This window comes from Chanodichthys erythropterus, chromosome 22, assembly GCF_024489055.1.
Source record: "Chanodichthys erythropterus isolate Z2021 chromosome 22, ASM2448905v1, whole genome shotgun sequence".
Classification (NCBI taxonomy): Eukaryota; Metazoa; Chordata; class Actinopteri; order Cypriniformes; family Xenocyprididae; genus Chanodichthys; species Chanodichthys erythropterus.
The window spans coordinates 32,520,466-32,539,689 of record NC_090242.1 but is presented as its reverse complement, the minus strand read 5'-3'; the positions used below and the strand labels follow the sequence as shown (position 1 = coordinate 32,539,689).

At 36.5% G+C, this 19,224-nt stretch overlaps 2 protein-coding genes across 2 annotated transcripts; one reads left to right on the top strand and one right to left on the bottom strand.

Moving 5' to 3' along the window:
• Window positions 1-1,455: 1,455 nt before the first annotated feature.
• On the top strand, window positions 1,456-11,789 carry phyhd1 (phytanoyl-CoA dioxygenase domain containing 1). Its single transcript, XM_067376355.1, has 11 exons — window positions 1,456-1,688; window positions 3,180-3,338; window positions 8,658-8,733; window positions 8,813-8,860; window positions 8,970-9,025; window positions 9,196-9,258; window positions 9,356-9,377; window positions 9,455-9,583; window positions 9,728-9,844; window positions 11,339-11,465; window positions 11,540-11,789. Exons 1-11 carry the CDS (start codon window positions 1,656-1,658, stop codon window positions 11,583-11,585), a joined length of 876 nt encoding a protein of 291 aa, XP_067232456.1. The 5' UTR covers window positions 1,456-1,655; the 3' UTR covers window positions 11,586-11,789.
• A 104-nt stretch (window positions 11,790-11,893) lies between these two features.
• On the bottom strand, window positions 11,894-19,037 carry dolk (dolichol kinase). The gene is made up of 2 exons (XM_067376354.1): window positions 18,935-19,037; window positions 11,894-16,730 (listed from the first exon to the last, which is right to left on the bottom strand). Exon 2 carries the CDS (start codon window positions 16,601-16,603, stop codon window positions 15,029-15,031), a length of 1,575 nt encoding a protein of 524 aa, XP_067232455.1. The 5' UTR covers window positions 16,604-16,730; window positions 18,935-19,037; the 3' UTR covers window positions 11,894-15,028.
• Window positions 19,038-19,224: the final 187 nt, after the last annotated feature.

Sequence of the window (19,224 nt, the reverse complement as noted above, 5' to 3'; positions counted from 1 at the left end):
ACGTGATCCGAATCATTGATTCGATTCAAAAGAGTCATGACGCTCCGAAGCAGTGTTTTGAAATTGGCCATCACTAGATATTGTTAAAAAGTTTTAAAAGTTTTTGCCGCACAAAAATATTTTCATCTCTTTATAATATTAAGATAGAACTACTGTACTCAGATGAACTGATTTAAATATGTTTATAAATATAAAATATGAGAGGAAATGTCAATGCAGGCCTCACTGAGCCATAGGATTTAATCAAAAATATCTTAATTTGTGTTGTGAAGATGAACGAAGGTCTTACGGGTGTGGCACGTCATGAGGGTAAGTAATTAATGACATTTTTATTTTTGGGTGAACTAACCCTTTAATTCTCTCTCAGTCTAAAAAATTAAGTTGTTATAAACAAAAAATTGAAAAGTTGAACACGATGAGCTGGATCAGACCGACTTACAGCTCATTGCAGGGAAATATTATCAGTGAATAATATGACCGTTAAGTTACTGTGTGACTTCAGAAGGCTTGAAATATATTGATTTATTTATTTATTGTTTTGTTGTATGGAAAAGAGCTGTATGAACTTTCATCAAAAAAAAAAAAAATAATAATAATAATAAATATATATATATATTATATAATTATTATAATTATTATAGATAATGACATAGATAATGACAGATTTTATAATTGGGGTAAATATCACTTTAAATTAAAATTTGCATGGACAGTGGTTACAAACATTCTTTACATTCATTCTTTAGAGATTTATAAAGGTCTTGAACAACTTGAGGGAGAGTAAATGATGACAGAATTATTATTTTCAAAATCTGTCACACTATTCACTTGAGGGGTGAATCCTCGAAAAACATATTTAAATCAGTTCATGTGAGTACAGTGGTTCAATAGTAATATTATAAAGCGATGAGAATATTTTATTGTGCGCCAAAAAAACAAAATAACAATTTTTTTAAACAATATCTACTGATGGCCGATTTCAAAACACTGCTTCGGAGCGTTATCAAATCAGTGGATCGGAGCGCCAAAGTCACGTGATTTCAGCAGTTTGGCGGTTTGATACGTGATCCGAATCATTAATTCGATTCAAAAGAGTCATGACGCTCCGAAGCAGTGTTTTGAAATTGGCCATCACTAGATATTGTTAACTTGAGGGGTGAATCCTAGACAAACTAACATGTTACGCACATTATTATTGACTGGCTCGTTCACATTTTGACCAAAGGGTTAACTTTGTGAAAGTAAATAGAGACACTGACTAAACACAGACACGTTTTTTTTTAAAAGTTGGATCTCTTTAGTAAAGCCTTCTTCAGCACTGTGCAATCTTGCACGTAATGAAATTGATTTCCATGCTCCACAGGACAGAACATGACCTGTGATCACCCTTTACCTGGAATTAAGTTTACTGGAGGCACATGTTTACCTTTTAGGTGTACTTAAACTCTCAGTAACTCAAGTTATTAATGTACATTTGACTTTCTTGCAGTGCAGTGAAAGAGTTACTGTTCAAAATCCAATTATTGCATCACTATGTTTACAGTTTAATCGTATTTGACATTGTGCAACCACGTGGTTGCTTAGAGAGAGAGAGAGGGAGAGAGAGAGAGAGAGATTTGGATAAGACAGCCTTCATTTTAGCCTTCTTCCTCAGCATGGATGTTTTGACAGAACAAGACGTGCAAAAGGTAAGAAACCGCCTCTAAATTGCTATCACAACTTTCTATCACAATATGCTACACATTGTTCTGTTGTCCTTGTTATGTGCATGTTAACCAGAAACGCTGGAAAACGCACTTTTACAATTGCAAGACTTTTCTTGCAATCAGTGTTTTGCATCTTTTTAATTCCTGTTTTCACAGATCAGCGCCTCGTGCATGCGTGCAAAAGATGCACAAATAAAAAAAATAATGTCGTGAAAGCACTTGTGGATTAACTGTTGTCCATAATGGAATTCTGTTACGTAATTCGCTAGAAACAGGACAAGCAGGTAGAATGGGTTGTGAAATGAAAAGAGGGGCGTGAAATGGGCGGGGCCTTAAAATGTACATATTTTAACTCTTCATTGTGTGGTTTTCAGTTTAACGGCTGCGTATTATTATTATCATCATTAGTAGTAGTAGTAGTATAAAGTTTTATTTTAAAAAAAATCATTATTGCCCTGAGCGGACTTGTGTGTCATGTGACACCTGTTACTTTTCTCATCGCTGTTGAGGAGCGACCAATCACAGTCGTAGTTGTAAAGCTCGATGAGAGGGATTTTCTAAATGTTTTTCTATTTGCGTGCCTGGAATTATTAAAATTAACAGATTTAATATATTCCACTTATTAATGTTCAGATATCTAAAAAAAAAAAATCGTCCTGAGATATGTGTGGCCTCGATGGAGCAATCACCGATCGCCCCTTCACATGAAAAAATACTAATTTATAGTAAATACTTTAGTGTTTTTGAACCATACCATAGAAAATTGTATTATACTGTATATATTATTGTATTTATAACACTTTTTTTAATGAATGCTACAGCAAACTGTAGTATAGTGAACTGATAAACTGTAATAAATACTGTAGTATACTTTAGTTTTTACTACAGTAAACTGTTGTGTGTGTGTGTGTATTGTAGCATAATATACCCTCTATAGTTGTAGAAAACTTATTACAGTATTGGATAAAGACATTTTTTATATTGCTATAGTTGTTATATTACCACAGCAACTATAGAATGACCACAACAAATTAATTCAAGTACTTTACTAGTATGGTTCAAAAACACTATAGTATTTTCTTCATGTGGGCCTATTCAATTCTACCCAAAGCATACAACATTTTCAAACGTTTGTGGATCTGTAGCATATTCACAATGACAAATACCTAAACACATTTTAAGTAAGATTAAAAAAAGTTTAATCAACTGTATTTGCACCCCTAAGCCACTTTTTTTGAGTATTCGATAGTAAAAGAATGGTAACACCATGGCATTTTGAAATATACCATGAGACAAAATGAATGCCATACTAATATTCCATTGTATTTACATAGTACTTCAAAAAATACCAAACCATTATATTTTTTGCTACTTTTTTTTGATATCAGGAAGAGCAAGATAATGTCCTAATTGGATTAATATAATTTGCATATGTAGTACTGAATAGGTTTCTGTATTGTTTTTATTCTGTAGTACCAGGATGAAGGCTATCTGGTGCTGGATGGGCTTTTGACCCCAGAGGAATGTGATGCTTTACGGGAACGAATGAGTGAGATTATTGACCGGATGGACGTTCCTGAACACTGCAGGATACAGTTCTCCACTGACCACGACGAGCAGCTGAAAACACAGGTAAACGGCATTCCAGAGTGCAGAATGATCATCATCATGCATTTACAGCAGTGTCATTATTAACATTATGCATTCATTTCCACATGCAACCAAATATTTATGGGTAAAGATGCAGGTAAGACTACTGACTGTAGGTAAATGTAGTTAAAAATGCTTAAAATGAAAATAATGTAATTTATTACTCACCCTCATGTCGTTCCACACCCGTAAGACCTTCGTTCATCTTCAAAACACAAATTAAGTTAAGATATTTTTGATGAAATCCGATGGCTCAGTGAGGCCTGCATTGCCAGCAAGATAATTAACACTTTCAGTGCCCAGAAAGCTACTAAAGGTTCTACCTTAATATTATAAAACGATGAGAATACTTTTTGTGCACCAAAAAAACTAAATAACGACTTGTCAACAATATAGTGATGGGCGATTTCAAAACACTTGATCGGAGCTTTACGAATCGAATCAGTGATTTAGAGCGCCAAAGTCACGTGATTTCAGCAGTTTAGCCATTTGATAGGAGATCTACAGAGCCCCGGACATGACATGCAGGAAAAAATAGTAGGCTAAATCACATTTATAAATCAAGGGAACGAATTAGTAAAAAGTGTGCACATTTTAGTAAATCTTGCGCACAAAATAAAGTAAATCAGGGAACAAAATAGTAAATCATGTGCGCGAATTAGTAAATCGAGGGAACGAAATAGTAAATTATGCGCACAAATTAGTAAATCGAGGGACCGAAATAGTAAATCGCGTGCACGAATAAGTAAATCGTGTGCACGAATTAGTAAATCGAGGGAACGAAATAGTAAATCATGCCCACGAATTAGTAAATCGAGGGAACAAAATAGTAAATCATGCTCACAAATTAGTAAATCGAAGGAACAAAATAGTAAATCATGCGCACGATTTACTATTTCGTTCCCTCGATTTATAAATTATGCACATGATTTATAAATCAAGGGAACGAATTAGTAAAACGTGTGCACAATTTAGTAAATAGTGCACACAAATTAGTAAATCGAGGGAACGAAATAGTAAATCGTGCGCACAAATTAGTAACTCGAGGGAACGAATTAGTAAATTGTGCACACAAATTAGTAAATCGAGGGAACGAAATAGTAAATCGTGCGCACAAATTAGTAAATCGAGGGAACGAAATAGTAAATCGTGCGCACGAATTAGTAACTCGAGGGAACGAATTAGTAAATTGTGCACACTAATTAGTAAATCGAGGGAACGAAATAGTAAATCGTGCGCACAAATTAGTAAATCGAGGGAACGAAATAGTAAATTGTGCACACAAATTAGTAAATCGAGGGAACGAAATAGTAAATCGTGCGCGCAAATTAGTAAATCGAGGGAACGAAATAGTAAATCGTGCACACTAATTAGTAAATCGAGGGAACGAAATAGTAAATCATGCACACTAATTAGTAAATCGAGGGAACGAAATAGTAAATCATGCACACTAATTAGTAAATCGAGGGAACGAAATAGTAAATCATGCACACTAATTAGTAAATCAAGGGAACAAAATAGTAAATCATGCTCACAAATTAGTAAATCGAGGGAACGAAATAGTAAATCGTGTGCACGAATTAGTAAATCGAGGGAACGAAATAGTAAATCATGCGCACAAATTAGTAAATCGAGGGAACAAAATAGTAAATCATGCTCACAAATTAGTGAATCGAAGGAACAAAATAGTAAATCATGCGCACGATTTACTATTTCGTTCCCTCGATTTATAAATCATGCACAACGAAATAGTAAATCGCGCGCACGAATTAGTAAATCGAGGGAACGAAATAGTAAATCGTGCACACAAATTAGTAAATCGAGGGAACGAAATAGTAAATCGTGCACACTAATTAGTAAATCGAGGGAAATAAATAATAAATCGTGCGTACGAATTAGTAAATCGAGGGAACGAAATAGTAAATCGTGCACACTAATTAGTAAATCGAGGGAACGAAATAGTAAATCGTGCGCAAGAATTAGTAAATCGAGGGAACGAAATAGTAAATCGTGCGCACTAATTAGTAAATCGAGGGAACGAAATAGTAAATCGTGCACACTAATTAGTAAATCGAGGGAACGAAATAGTAAATCGTGCGCACTAATTAGTAAATCGAGGGAACGAAATAGTAAATCGTGCACACTAATTAGTAAATCGAGGGTACGAAATAGTAAATCGTGCGCACAAATTAGTAAATCGAGGGAACGAAATAGTAAATCGTGCGCACAAATTAGTAAATCGAGGGAACGAAATAGTAAATCGTGCACACGAATTAGTAAATCGAGGGAACTAAATAGTAAATCGTGCACACTAATTAGTAAATCGAGGGAACGAAATAGTAAATCGTGCACACTAATTAGTAAATCGAGGGAACGAAATAGTAAATCATGCACACTAATTAGTAAATTGAGTTAACGAAATAGTAAATCATGCACACTAATTAGTAAATCAAGGGAACAAAATAGTAAATCGTGCGCACGAATTAGTAAATCGAGGGAACAAAATAGTAAATCGTGCACACTAATTAGTAAATCGAGGGAACGAAATAGTAAATCGTGCGCACAAATTAGTAAATCGAGGGAACGAAATAGTAAATTGTGCACACAAATTAGTAAATCGAGGGAACAAAATAGTAAATCGTGCGTGCAAATTAGTAAATCGAGGGAACGAAATAGTAAATCGTGCACACTAATTAGTAAATCGAGGGAACGAAATAGTAAATCGTGCACACTAATTAGTAAATCGAGGGAACGAAATAGTAAATCGTGTGCACGAATTAGTAAATCGAGGGAACGAAATAGTAAATCATGCGCACAAATTAGTAAATTGAGGGAACAAAATAGTAAATCATGCTCACAAATTAGTGAATCGAAGGAACGAAATAGTAAATCGTGCGCAAGAATTAGTAAATCGAGGGAACGAAATAGTAAATCGTGCGCACTAATTAGTAAATCGAGGGAACGAAATAGTAAATCGTGCACACTAATTAGTAAATCGAGGGAACGAAATAGTAAATCGTGCGCACTAATTAGTAAATCGAGGGAACGAAATAGTAAATCGTGCACACTAATTAGTAAATCGAGGGAACGAAATAGTAAATCGTGCGCACAAATTAGTAAATCGAGGGAACGAAATAGTAAATCGTGCGCACAAATTAGTAAATCGAGGGAACGAAATAGTAAATCGTGCACACGAATTAGTAAATCGAGGGAACTAAATAGTAAATCGTGCACACTAATTAGTAAATCGAGGGAACGAAATAGTAAATCGTGCACACTAATTAGTAAATCGAGGGAACGAAATAGTAAATCATGCACACTAATTAGTAAATTGAGTGAACGAAATAGTAAATCATGCACACTAATTAGTAAATCAAGGGAACAAAATAGTAAATCGTGCGCACGAATTAGTAAATCGAGGGAACAAAATAGTAAATCGTGCACACTAATTAGTAAATCGAGGGAACGAAATAGTAAATCGTGCGCACAAATTAGTAAATAGAGGGAACGAAATAGTAAATTGTGCACACAAATTAGTAAATCGAGGGAACGAAATAGTAAATCGTGCGCGCAAATTAGTAAATCGAGGGAACGAAATAGTAAATCGTGCACACTAATTAGTAAATCGAGGGAACGAAATAGTAAATCATGCACACTAATTAGTAAATCGAGGGAACGAAATAGTAAATCGTGCACACTAATTAGTAAATCGAGGGAACGAAATAGTAAATCGTGCACACTAATTAGTAAATCGAGGGAACGAAATAGTAAATCGTGCGCGCAAATTAGTAAATCGAGGGAACGAAATAGTAAATCGTGCACACTAATTAGTAAATCGAGGGAACGAAATAGTAAATCATGCACACTAATTAGTAAATCGAGGGAACGAAATAGTAAATCGTGCACACTAATTAGTAAATCGAGGGAACGAAATAGTAAATCATGCTCACAAATTAGTAAATCGAGGGAACGAAATAGTAAATCGTGTGCACGAATTAGTAAATCGAGGGAACGAAATAGTAAATCATGCGCACAAATTAGTAAATCGAGGGAACAAAATAGTAAATCATGCTCACAAATTAGTGAATCGAAGGAACGAAATAGTAAATCGTGCACACTAATTAGTAAATCGAGGGAACGAAATAGTAAATCGTTCGCACTAATTAGTAAATCAAGGGAACGAAATAGTAAATCGTGCACACTAATTAGTAAATCGAGGGAACGAAATAGTAAATCGTGTGCACAAATTAGTAAATCGAGGGAACGAAATAGTAAATCGTGCGCACAAATTAGTAAATCGAGGGAACGACATAGTAAATCGTGCACACGAATTAGTAAATCGAGGGAACGAAATAGTAAATCGTGCACACTAATTAGTAAATTAAGTGAACGAAATAGTAAATCATGCGCACGATTTACTATTTCGTTCCCTCGATTTATAAATCATGCACATCATTTATAAATCAAGGGAACGAATTAGTAAAACGTGTGCACATTTTAGTAAATCGTGCGCACAAATTAGTAAATCGAGGGAACGAAATAGTAAATCGTGCGCATGAATTAGTAAATCGAGGGAACAAAATAGTAAATCGTGCACACTAATTAGTAAATCGAGGGAATGAAATAGTAAATCGTGCACACTAATTAGTAAATCGAGGGAATGAAATAGTAAATCGTGCACACTAATTAGTAAATCGAGGGAACGAAATAGTAAATCGTGCACACAAATTAATAAATCGAGGGAATGAAATAGTAAATCGTGCACACTAATTAGTAAATCGAGGGAACGAAATAGTAAATCGTGTAAATCATAATTTTTTTTTCTTGCGTGTCATGTGCGGGGCTCCGTAGAGATCCGAGTCACTAATTCGTTTTGTAAAGCTCCGAAGCAGTGTTTTGAAATCTGCCCATCACTATGTTGTTGAAAAGTCATTATTTTGATTTTTTGGCACACAAAAAGTATTCTCATTGCTTCATAACATTAAGGTTGAACCACTGTAGTCACATGAACTGTTTTAAATGTCTTTAGTAGCTTTCTGGGCATTGAAGGTGTTGATGATCTTGCTGTCAATGCAGTATGCACTGAGCCATCAGATTTGATCAAAATATCTTAATTTGTGTTCTGAAGATGAAACAAATGTGTCTTAGAGTGTAGAATGGCATGAGGGTGAGTAATTAATGACATTATTTTCATTTTTGGGTGAACTAACCCTTTAAACATATAACCAAGTCCCATGTAAATCCATGTACATTTAGAATGGTCAACTCAGTCACATCATGTCGTATTTTGTGTTTGTCCAGGGAAATGCAGACTATTTCATCACAAGCGGAGACAAGATCCGTTTCTTCTTTGAGAAAGGCGTGTTTGATGATAAAGGTTTGTTGTGCTGAGATGTAAACAAAAAACTCCCAGGAATCCCATCCCACATCCCATAATGAACCTGTTGTGTTTTCAGGAGAGTTCATTGTGCCAAGAGAACATTCCTTGAATAAAATCGGCCATGGTGAGTATTGACAAGCCATATAAGATATTAATATTTAAGCACACCCTATCATCTGATTTATTTTCATTTCTTTTGCCCCTCATGTATTTGTGTTTTATCTTCCCAACAGCTCTCCACGCGTATGAGCCGCTGTTTAAAGCAGTCACCCACTCACCAAAAGTTCAAGTAAAGACCAAACTTTCATGTAAACGAAAGTAAATTGTGGTCTTCATGTAAACGCTCATTTTGAAAACTCATTTGTTTTAATCAGATTTATGAGACACTTTAGGGCCCAAAACCTCTTTAAAACAACACAACCCGGTTTCATAATGTGTGTGTTTGCTTCTTATCTGCAGAACCTGGGTAAGAAACTCGGCCTGATAAATCCAGTTATTCTGCAGAGTATGTACATCTTTAAGGTAGAGTAAATATATGTTGGCTTATAAATGATGCTTACATTCAGTGAAAGGATAATATTTTCATTACTCGCCTCTTCTGTGTCTGTTCTGTAAACAGCAACCAGGGATTGGTGGAGAAGGTAAGACCCGCCTACATCTTTAACCAATGAGAAAGCGATACAAAAGCACTTTGTTGACCTTTAACCCTTGACTTCAGTGACACCTCACCAGGACGCCACCTTCCTTTACACGCAGCCTCTGGGAAGGGTGATGGGCGTATGGATTGCTCTGGAAGACGCTACACTTGAGAACGGCTGCCTGTGGTTCATACCGGGATCACACAACGGTAATTTCAAACGCATTAAGCATTCATGAAATTTTACGTCATTTGGGCATGCATGATACATGCATGATATTGGAGTGAAGCTTGTTTTGCATGAATTTGTGTATTTAAAATGAGTTTGTGTGGCTCTTTTCATGTGTGTGAAAGACGGGATTACCAGGCGAATGGTGCGGACACCTAAAGGCACGTTTCCTCTGACTGATTTCATTGGCCGAGAGAAGAGTTATGACGACAAGCTCTTTGTTCCCACTCCCGTTAAAAAAGGTGAGTTAATGAAACTGTTAATTAAAACATTTAAACACATAAAACATTAAAACATTTTTGAAATAAGTCTCTTCTGTTCAGTTTGAACACACTACTCGCACTATTTGTACTTAAAAACGTCATAGGATAGTGCATAAGTATGCAAATTGGGACGCACCTATTGTTTGCATGTTTTAACGTGTTGCTAGCATGATTTAACACACTGCTAGTATGATTTAGCACATTGCTAGCATGATTAGCATGTTGCTTGCCTGATTTAACACATTACTAGCATGTTTTAGCATTTGTTAACATGATTTAACACATTGTTTGCATGTTTTAACGTGTTGCTAGCATGATTGAGCACATTGCTAGCATGTTTTAGCAAGTTGGCAACATGTTTCTAACGTGATTTAACATGTTGCTAGTATGATTAACACATTGGTAGCATAAATTAGCTTTTTTTTCTTTTTGAATTTTCAGTTTGAACACACTACAAGCATTATTTGTACTTAAAAACGTCATAGAATAGTGCAAGTGTGCAAATTGGGACGCACCTATTGTTTGCATGTTTTAACATGTTTCTAGTATGATTGAGCACATTGGTAGCATGTTTTAACAAGTTGGTAACATGTTTCTAACGGGAAATAACATCTTGCAAGTATGATTAACACATTGCTAGCATAAAGTAGCATGTTAGCATTTTTTACCTTGTTGCCAGCATAATTGAGCATATTGCTAGCATGATTTAACACACTGCTAGCATGTTTAGCACATTGTTAGCATACATAAGCATTTGCTAGCATGTTGCAAACATGAATTAGCACATTGCTAGCTTGTTTCTAACAATGTGCTAAATCATGCTAGCAAAATGCTAATCAACATGCATGATTTATGATTTAACAAATGGCTAACATGTTAAATAAAAATCATAAGTCGAATCAGTTAGAAAAGATATAGAAACCCGAGTCAGAACAGTCTGAAGGTCTGACCCGAGTTTTGAATTTGAATTTAAATTTACTTCACGACCGTTGAAAAAGTAAGTTCTATATAGTACGAAAGTGTCCATCGTATGCGCACTTCAGAATCTCACCAGAAGCAGTAGGTCATCCGGGTATTTTTCGCATACTATATAGTAGAGAAGTATTCAATTTCTTTGACAAATGTAATTTATTTCTGTGATCAAAGCTGAATTTTCAGCATCATTATTCCAGTCTTCAGTGTCACATGATCCTTCAGAAATCATTCTAATATGCTGATTAAAACATTATTATCGATGTTGAAAACAGTAGTGCTGCATCACATTTATGTGGAAACTGATATATATATTTTTCAGGATTATTTGATGAATAGAAAGTTCAAAAGAACAGCATTTATTTGAATCTTTTGTAACATTATCAGATTTTCTGTCACTTTTGATCAATTTATTACATCTTTGGCTGAATAAAATTATCACTTTAAAAACCGAGCGTTTGAACAGTAGTGTGTGTGTATATAAAAATGTTGGTACTGTAGGTGGAGCAGTTCTGATTCACGGGGAAGTGGTCCACCGCAGCGCTGCAAACACATCTGACGCCTCACGCCACGTTTACACTTTCCACATTATGGAGTCACAAAACACCATTTGGAGTCCTGAGAACTGGTAAGAACAGTGCATGCTGGGTAATGCAGGCCATGTGTTAGTGAGTGTAAAGTGAGTGTGTTTTTCTCTCTCAGGCTACAGCCAACAGAAGAGCTGCCCTTCCCTTCCCTCTACACCTAAACAACATTCAACATTAACACAGGCCTGATGACACTTGTGACCAATGACACAGAGGACACTTGACATACCAGGACTGGACTTTTTAAATCCCAGGATAACAATAACCCCTTTAAATATGAAATTTTATAAATGGACCATAAAATGTGAATCATTTTGAATCATTATGTATATTTCACCTCCAGCCACAACAGTGTTAATAAAAGGCTAGTTTTTGCTAACCGAAGAGTCTCTATTATTTTTAATCTGACATATTTTAGTAAACAAGAAACATTTAATCTTATTAGAAATACAGTTTATTTCCTTCAACGCACCATTCTCTGTGTACCCAACAAAATCAATACAATATAGAAAAGTTATGAATGTTTGATCATATGAATAATCTGGATTTCCAGACGAAGAAAATAAAAGGACCAAACTGCAGTTCTCATGACAGGAAAATCATATTTATAGTCATTGGTGAAAAAGATTTAAAACAAACTTCAATAAAGATATCAATAATAATAATAATAATAAAAAGATATTTAACATAGAAAAATTTTAACTATTCCAACAAAAGTACATTTTTGAAAGTTACAGTGTTTCATGCTGGGTCACTTTTGTTGTAAAAGATATTCAACCATTCTTTTGATGCAAAGTAATTAATTGAACAAAAAAGTTTTTTTTCTGTAAATATACACAAAATATTAAAATGATCATTTACAAAATAAAAGTCCGACAATCTTTGTCAAATCCCAATGTCAAAATATGGACCATAAAGTAAAACATTTGCCAGGTAGTTAAAAAAACGAGTTTACACATGAGTGTCATGCAAATGTCCACAGATGCCGAGTGTCACTTTTAAATGTCCCAGAACGCATTGCAAACTGAACAGGTGACTGATGCTTCAACCACAGTTCCCATGACAACTGTCAACGTAATCCACTCGACACAAAACGCCAATAACTACGTAAAAGGCCTCAGTCAAATATCATTAATAAATTAAAGTTTAAACATACATAATTTACAAAATGCTTGAATTACGCCATCTTTATCAGAGTAAAGACACTACAGCTCAATTGCATACATGCTTTTACAGGACAGTGATCTGTACATTAATATCTACATACAGACCCATGCAGACGGACCACTGATAGCACTGAACTATTGAGAATACAAAACACTTTTTAAGGCGACAAGCTGTGCTACCGGTCCTTCCTATTGCATTGGACATAAAGGCAGGTTTTCTATTCATAGCATCAAAATAATATTTGAGTATTTTTGTACAGGGTTATACAATAATAGAAAAACAAAAGTGTTCTTCAATGGCTCAAGTGATGCATAATATGCTGTAATAAAGGACTGAAAGGAGAAATTACATATTGATAAATGGGTGAATGTGATGAAATGTCAAAAACATGCCATATTTCACACACACACACACAAAAAAAATAATATTTGGATGAAAGCTTGTTTTAAGAACCATTAAAAAATATATATAATTAAATATTATTAAATTGGTCAAGTATGTTTGCAATTTGTAATGAGACATAATTGTCAAGTAATGTCACAAAAATCATATGGCTCTAAAAACAGGCTAATTTCATGCAAAATATTAATTAAATTAAATCTGTATAGCACTTTTACGATACGTGTTGTTGGAAAGCAGCTCTATAGAAAATAGAAAAATACACTTCTCATGAGATTCACCTAAATTAAAGAACCAAAAAGTAGAAATCATGCCCTTCGTTCAGTGTTTGCATCCAAGATGTGTGTTTATCAGCAAGTGCAGGCATTGATAAAGGGTGTTACATTTTCCATTTCTTTCTTTAATATTAATAATGTGCAACTCAATCCCTGTCATTTATACTGGAGTGACAGACGCAGGATTTGAGCGAATGAAATATTAACAGCAACTCAAGACATCAGAGCTTTCCGTGAGCACACACAAAATAAACATTTAAAACAGCATAATTATCACATGTAAACCTTGAAAAATAAAAATACAAAATATGAAGAATCCTTAAAGCTGCAGTTATTTCTGCACCACAAGCGGCACCAAACTGTTTTCAAACCATTGTTATTATGGTTAACTAGTTTTGTTACTTGAAATATAATAAATGTTAAAGGGGTCCTTGATTATGATTTCACTTTTTTAACTTTAGTTAGTGTGTAATTTTGCTGTTTGATCATAAACAACATCTGCAAAGTTACAACGCTCAAAGTTCAATGCAAACGGTGATATTTTCTTTTACAGAAATCACATTTTAGGGACTACAACAAGCTTCTTCCTGGGTTAGTGACATTACAAACCCCATAATTTACATAAACCCCACCCCCAGGAACACACAACAAAGGGGGAGTGGCCATGTTGGGCTGCTTTAGAGAAGAGGAAGAGTTGTTGTAGTGGAGTGTTGTTGACATGCCGTCATTTTACACCGGACTGCTTCACAAACGAGGGTCAATTCAACACTGGATTTGCACAAAAGATTAACATGACGGCACATGTTAGTGGATGAGTTGAATCAACTCCACAGCAACTACATACATTTATCCACTAACCATTCAGAAACGTCCAGTTTCATTCTAAAAGTTGTAACTTCTTCCTGAGTCTCTCCATCAGTTTCGACTCCGGTTTGAACAATGTAAGGCTGAACAATCCTCATTTTGGCTGCGTGAGATTCTCCAGCTTTGTTGTTGTTGTTGAGCAACCGAAGCGTGAGCTGTTAAAGCTCCGCCCTCTTCTGGAAAGGGGGCCGGGAGCAGCAGCTCATTTGCATTTAAAGGGACACACACAAAAATGGCATGTTTTTGCTCACACTCATATAGGGGAAATTTGACAAGCTATAATAAATGATCTGTGGGGAATTTTGAGCTGAAACTTCACAGACACATTCTGGAGACACCAGAGACTTATATTACATGTTATGAAATAATAGGTCCCCTTTTACTGAAATGATTATAAAGTTAATATAAACTTATTTTATGTCAGCGAGTTGCCAAAGTAACATTTCTCATCTTCATTTAGTTTAAATTATACTACAATAACAAACTTAGACTGAAATAAAAAATTTATAAAAAAAAAAACAAATATACAGACATAAACACCCAAAATCTAATAAAAATGACAAAATGACACAAAACTAAAATTAAAATGGGAAATGTGCAATTCCATTTGGTGCCACTAGTGGTACAAAAATACACACTTTACCTTCAAACATTTATTTTTGTGCCACTTTGTTTTAGTATCAGGTTGCTATAGGAAATGGTTTATTATTGAATACATTTCCGTGCATTTTTATTCACTGTCCTAGGGTCATAAACACACTAATGATGTTTTATTTTTTCCTTTTGCTTTCAAAACTGGAATAATTCCATGTCAGATAATACTAGGGCCTGTAATGTACCCTATGAATTTAATGCTGTTAATATCTGTGCGTTGGCATAATGTGAGTTTGGGTTTGATCTCATAGCAGCAAGAGGATGTAGAGGTACAGAGGAAGCAACAGGTTGTCTATCTGCGACGTGTACGCCTCCAACATGGCCACCATGGTGATTGAGCCCACCACCCACGAGTAGCTGGCGTTCAGGTTTATACTGCTGTCGGCGATGAGGAAAACCACCACGGCGATGATCTGAGCGAACACGGAGGTTGCTGTGCCCTCGAAGGTCTTCTTGGTGCCGGGCCAGCGGATTTCGCCGACCGTGCTGCCGAATATAGACGCCACGGTGTCGCCAACTCCCACGGCCAGAACACCGGCGTATGGCACCAAACCACTGGCACCCCCTAGGCCTCCTTTAGGAGTGCAGTTTCCGGGCGAGAGCCAGATGGGAAGGGCGACTCCGAGGAGAAGGTAGATGTGAGTGAGAATGAGCGGTCCAGAGTCTCTCTCGTCCAGAAATAAAGTGAGAAGGTGTCTCAGTGGAGGACCGAGAGGTCGGATGCGGAAATAGCGGACAAATTCGAGGAACAAAAGCACCGAGAGGCATGCGACCGCGGACAAATGAAGCAGAGGGCGGTCTAGCGCGAGTCCGGGTGCGAAGGTTAACACGGTGAGGAGGTGGAAGTACTTCCGCACGGTCGTCGACGCCTGGTGCTTCTTACTGCCGCCCGAACGATGACTATTTTGATGCATCACAACAGCAACAGCTAGAAGCAACAGTGCAGCCCAGAATCCAATGAGCCAAAGCCGGGTGTTGCTCTCGGTAATGAAATGCATCAGCCAGGTGACGGGGTGGTGCTGCGTGAGCAGGGAGAGCCAAGGAACCAACAAGCCCAAGCCCAAAACAGCAGTCATGGTGTGGAAGAAAAGCGACGCGGACCAGGTTTCCGATTCCATGAATACGAAGAGCACGGCGAAGAAGATTCCCAGCATCACCAAACCTAACACGGCAACCGGGAGGAAATACGGAAGCGGGTCAGAGTTTGCGTTCCCGGATGAGACCAGAGAGCGCTTAATGAGCTGGTTGATAATGAAACTAATCCCGCCGAGGATGAGGAGGGCCTCGCCGGGAGTGAAGCAGCGTGGGAGCAGGTACAACAGGATCAAGCTGAGGTAAACAAAAATCAGCAACACCTCCAAGACTTCAATCACCTCGGACACGGTCAGCGTTTGCTTCACTGTGTACAGAATGGCACTGCTGGCGATACCGGCTATAACGCAGGTGTTTGTGGGCACCGGGCGAGTGATTCCCAGCGCGATGAGTGACAGGAACAGTGCCAGCATCATGCCTATCACTGTTATGACCATGGCGAAGCGCTCCATGTAAACGTTTCCCACAGAGACGCAGCGTCCCCTCAAAGCGAGACCCAGAAGAGGCAGCACCATGCTGGCCGGTAAGACGCCGCTGTTGGCTGAAGGGCGGAACTGGAACACGGCGGCGCCGGTCCGAAGGAGACGATCCCATTTGTGCTGCACGTAGAAAGCCTGGACGGCCAAAGCGATGCAACACCAGGACAGCTGATTCCACACGGCCATGTGAACGGAAATCACCATGGCAAACACCACAGCGGATTCAACCAACACAGGATCCATCTGCATGATTGCGGAGTTTGTGACAAAGGTTTCCAAGAATGAGGGACTTCAAATATGGTAGTGTGTCAGAAACTTCCTGGTGCACACACAAACATCGTCCACTTCACGGCCTCCTGCGCACAGCAAATTAGATCTGGGTAAAAAAAAAAAAAAAAACCTCATTAGACACAAACTATTAAACTTAAAGAATATAAATAATTTTAAAAGGGTTAGTTCATCCTCCTGTTGTTCCAAACCCGTAAGACTTTCGTTCATCTTCGGAACACAAATGAAGACATTTTTGATCAAATCTGAGCAATTTCTGTCCCTCCATAGACAGCTACACAACTACCACTTTGATGCCTCAAAAAGTTCATAAAGAGATCGTAAAATTAATCCATATGAATTGAGCGGTGTAGTCCAAATTTTCTGAAAAGATCACTTTATATGATGAACAGATTTAATTTAGGCTTTTATACATATAAACATTGATCAATACACATCAGATCTGGTAAATGGAAGCTCAAAAATGTTTGCTTGACGTGCGAGAACCAGTGAGGTTTATTCTCGTGTTATGCATCATGTTTGAATCTCACCAAGAACCAATGAGGTTCATTCTCGTGTTACGCATCATGTTTGAATCTCACCAAGAACCAATGAGGTACATTTTGTGTTACGCATCATGTTTGAATCTCACCAAGAACCAATGAGGTTCATTTTGTGTTACGCATCATGTTTGAATCTCACCAAGAACCAATGAGGTTCATTTTGTGTTACGCATCATGTTTGAATCTCACCAAGAACCAATGAGGTTCATTTTGTGTTACGCATCATGTTTGAATCTCACCAAGAACCAATGAGGTACATTTTGTGTTACGCATCATGTTTGAATCTCACCAAGAACCAATGAGGTTAATTTTGTGTTACGCATCATGTTTGAATCTCACCAAGAACCAATGAGGTTAATTTTGTGTTACGCATCATGTTTGAATCTCACCAAGAACCAATGAGGTTCATTTTGTGTGTTATGCAGCACGTTTAAGCTTCTGAAAGAGGTTTGTTCTCGCATACAAGCTTTGGTTGAGCTTTTGTTTATGTTTGCTGATCAATGTTTATGTGAATAAAAGCCTAAATTAAATCTGTTCATCATATAAAGTGACCGAGTCTCTTCACGATCTCTTGATGAACTTTTTGAACCATGTGTCAATTGCATAGCTGTCAATGGAGGAACAGAAAGCTCTTAGATTTCATCAAAAATATCTTAATTTGTGTTCTTTTTTGACATGGTAGCTGATTAAAATTGAATATATTCTTTAAACATGCACTATCGTGATTTTTACACATATATCATATTAATATAGTATGAGTTATTTGGAGTATGGTATTCGTTTAGTGTAATTTCATATGTCAAAGTACTATGGTATTACCATCTGATACTTTCACTGTACTATAGTACGGCCTCAGATCTTTTTCTAAAGTGTTCAATGTGATGGCACCTACCTAGACAGCATTTCTGAGCACAATAGACATAGTCAATCATCTCTATAACACCCAAAAATGCTGAATGAGAAGCTCACTAGGTTTCAAGACAAGTTCATAGAGCTTATATTACCTCACTACGAAACTAAAGGAGGATGGCAAATTTCTCAACGGCATGTGAACTCTAGACACTGTGAACTTTGTCACTGTTGAACGCCCAACACCAGAGATTTCTAAACATGGTAAATTATGAAAAGACAGTGTCACTTTGTCAGCGAAAGTAAAACGATCTGGTTTTAATGATTGGGTGCTCTGGCATTACAGTGATTAATAATATATATGAATAATAGTGCATCACTGTATTTTAATAAAAAATTATTAGTGTTTTATAAGCACCCAGAAATAATGTATCATAAACAATAATATAAATGTGAATATAGTACAAATGTTTTATATTTAATAAAAGATAAATCATAGAAATCTGTAAATAATGTGTATTTTATATTATATATTGTATGAACACCAAGGAAAATATATTAGAAAATACATTTTTTTAACCACATCTTTGTTCAATATCTTTTCTGGGTGCTTATAAAATGCATTACATGCAACTGAATCATTTGCTTATTAATGCACGAATATTATGCAGTTGAATATGTTATACACATTTGAAGGAATTGTCAGTCTTAACATTAAATCCCAATACTAATCCAAAAGCAATGCTGTTATTCAATATGGTTTTACAGTAATTATTACAGTTAGAGAGGGTGAAATGAGCAGAAATGACAGCTCATTCACTGCAACACCAGCTGTTCACACACCCTGCGTAGTAAATAAACGCAGAAACATGCAATTACACCACACGACGCTTTATCTTACCCCTTTCTCTCTTATCAAACGCTTGCTTCTCAGACAAAAGATTGTATTCCTTATGTTTTGCCGTGACTCGTGCTTTGTACGATCAGCTGCTCACTGACTGACGGTGGGAGCGGCCATAACTGGGTCACGTGGTTTCAGAATAATCACGTGACCAATGTCAAACCATTAGTCAAATATTTTTTAACGGATAACATTTTAAATATTCCGAATTTAAATACACATATGTTTTTACATAAGTATTTTATTCATATATATGTATTTTAAGATTTAATTAAGTCATGTGATAGGGG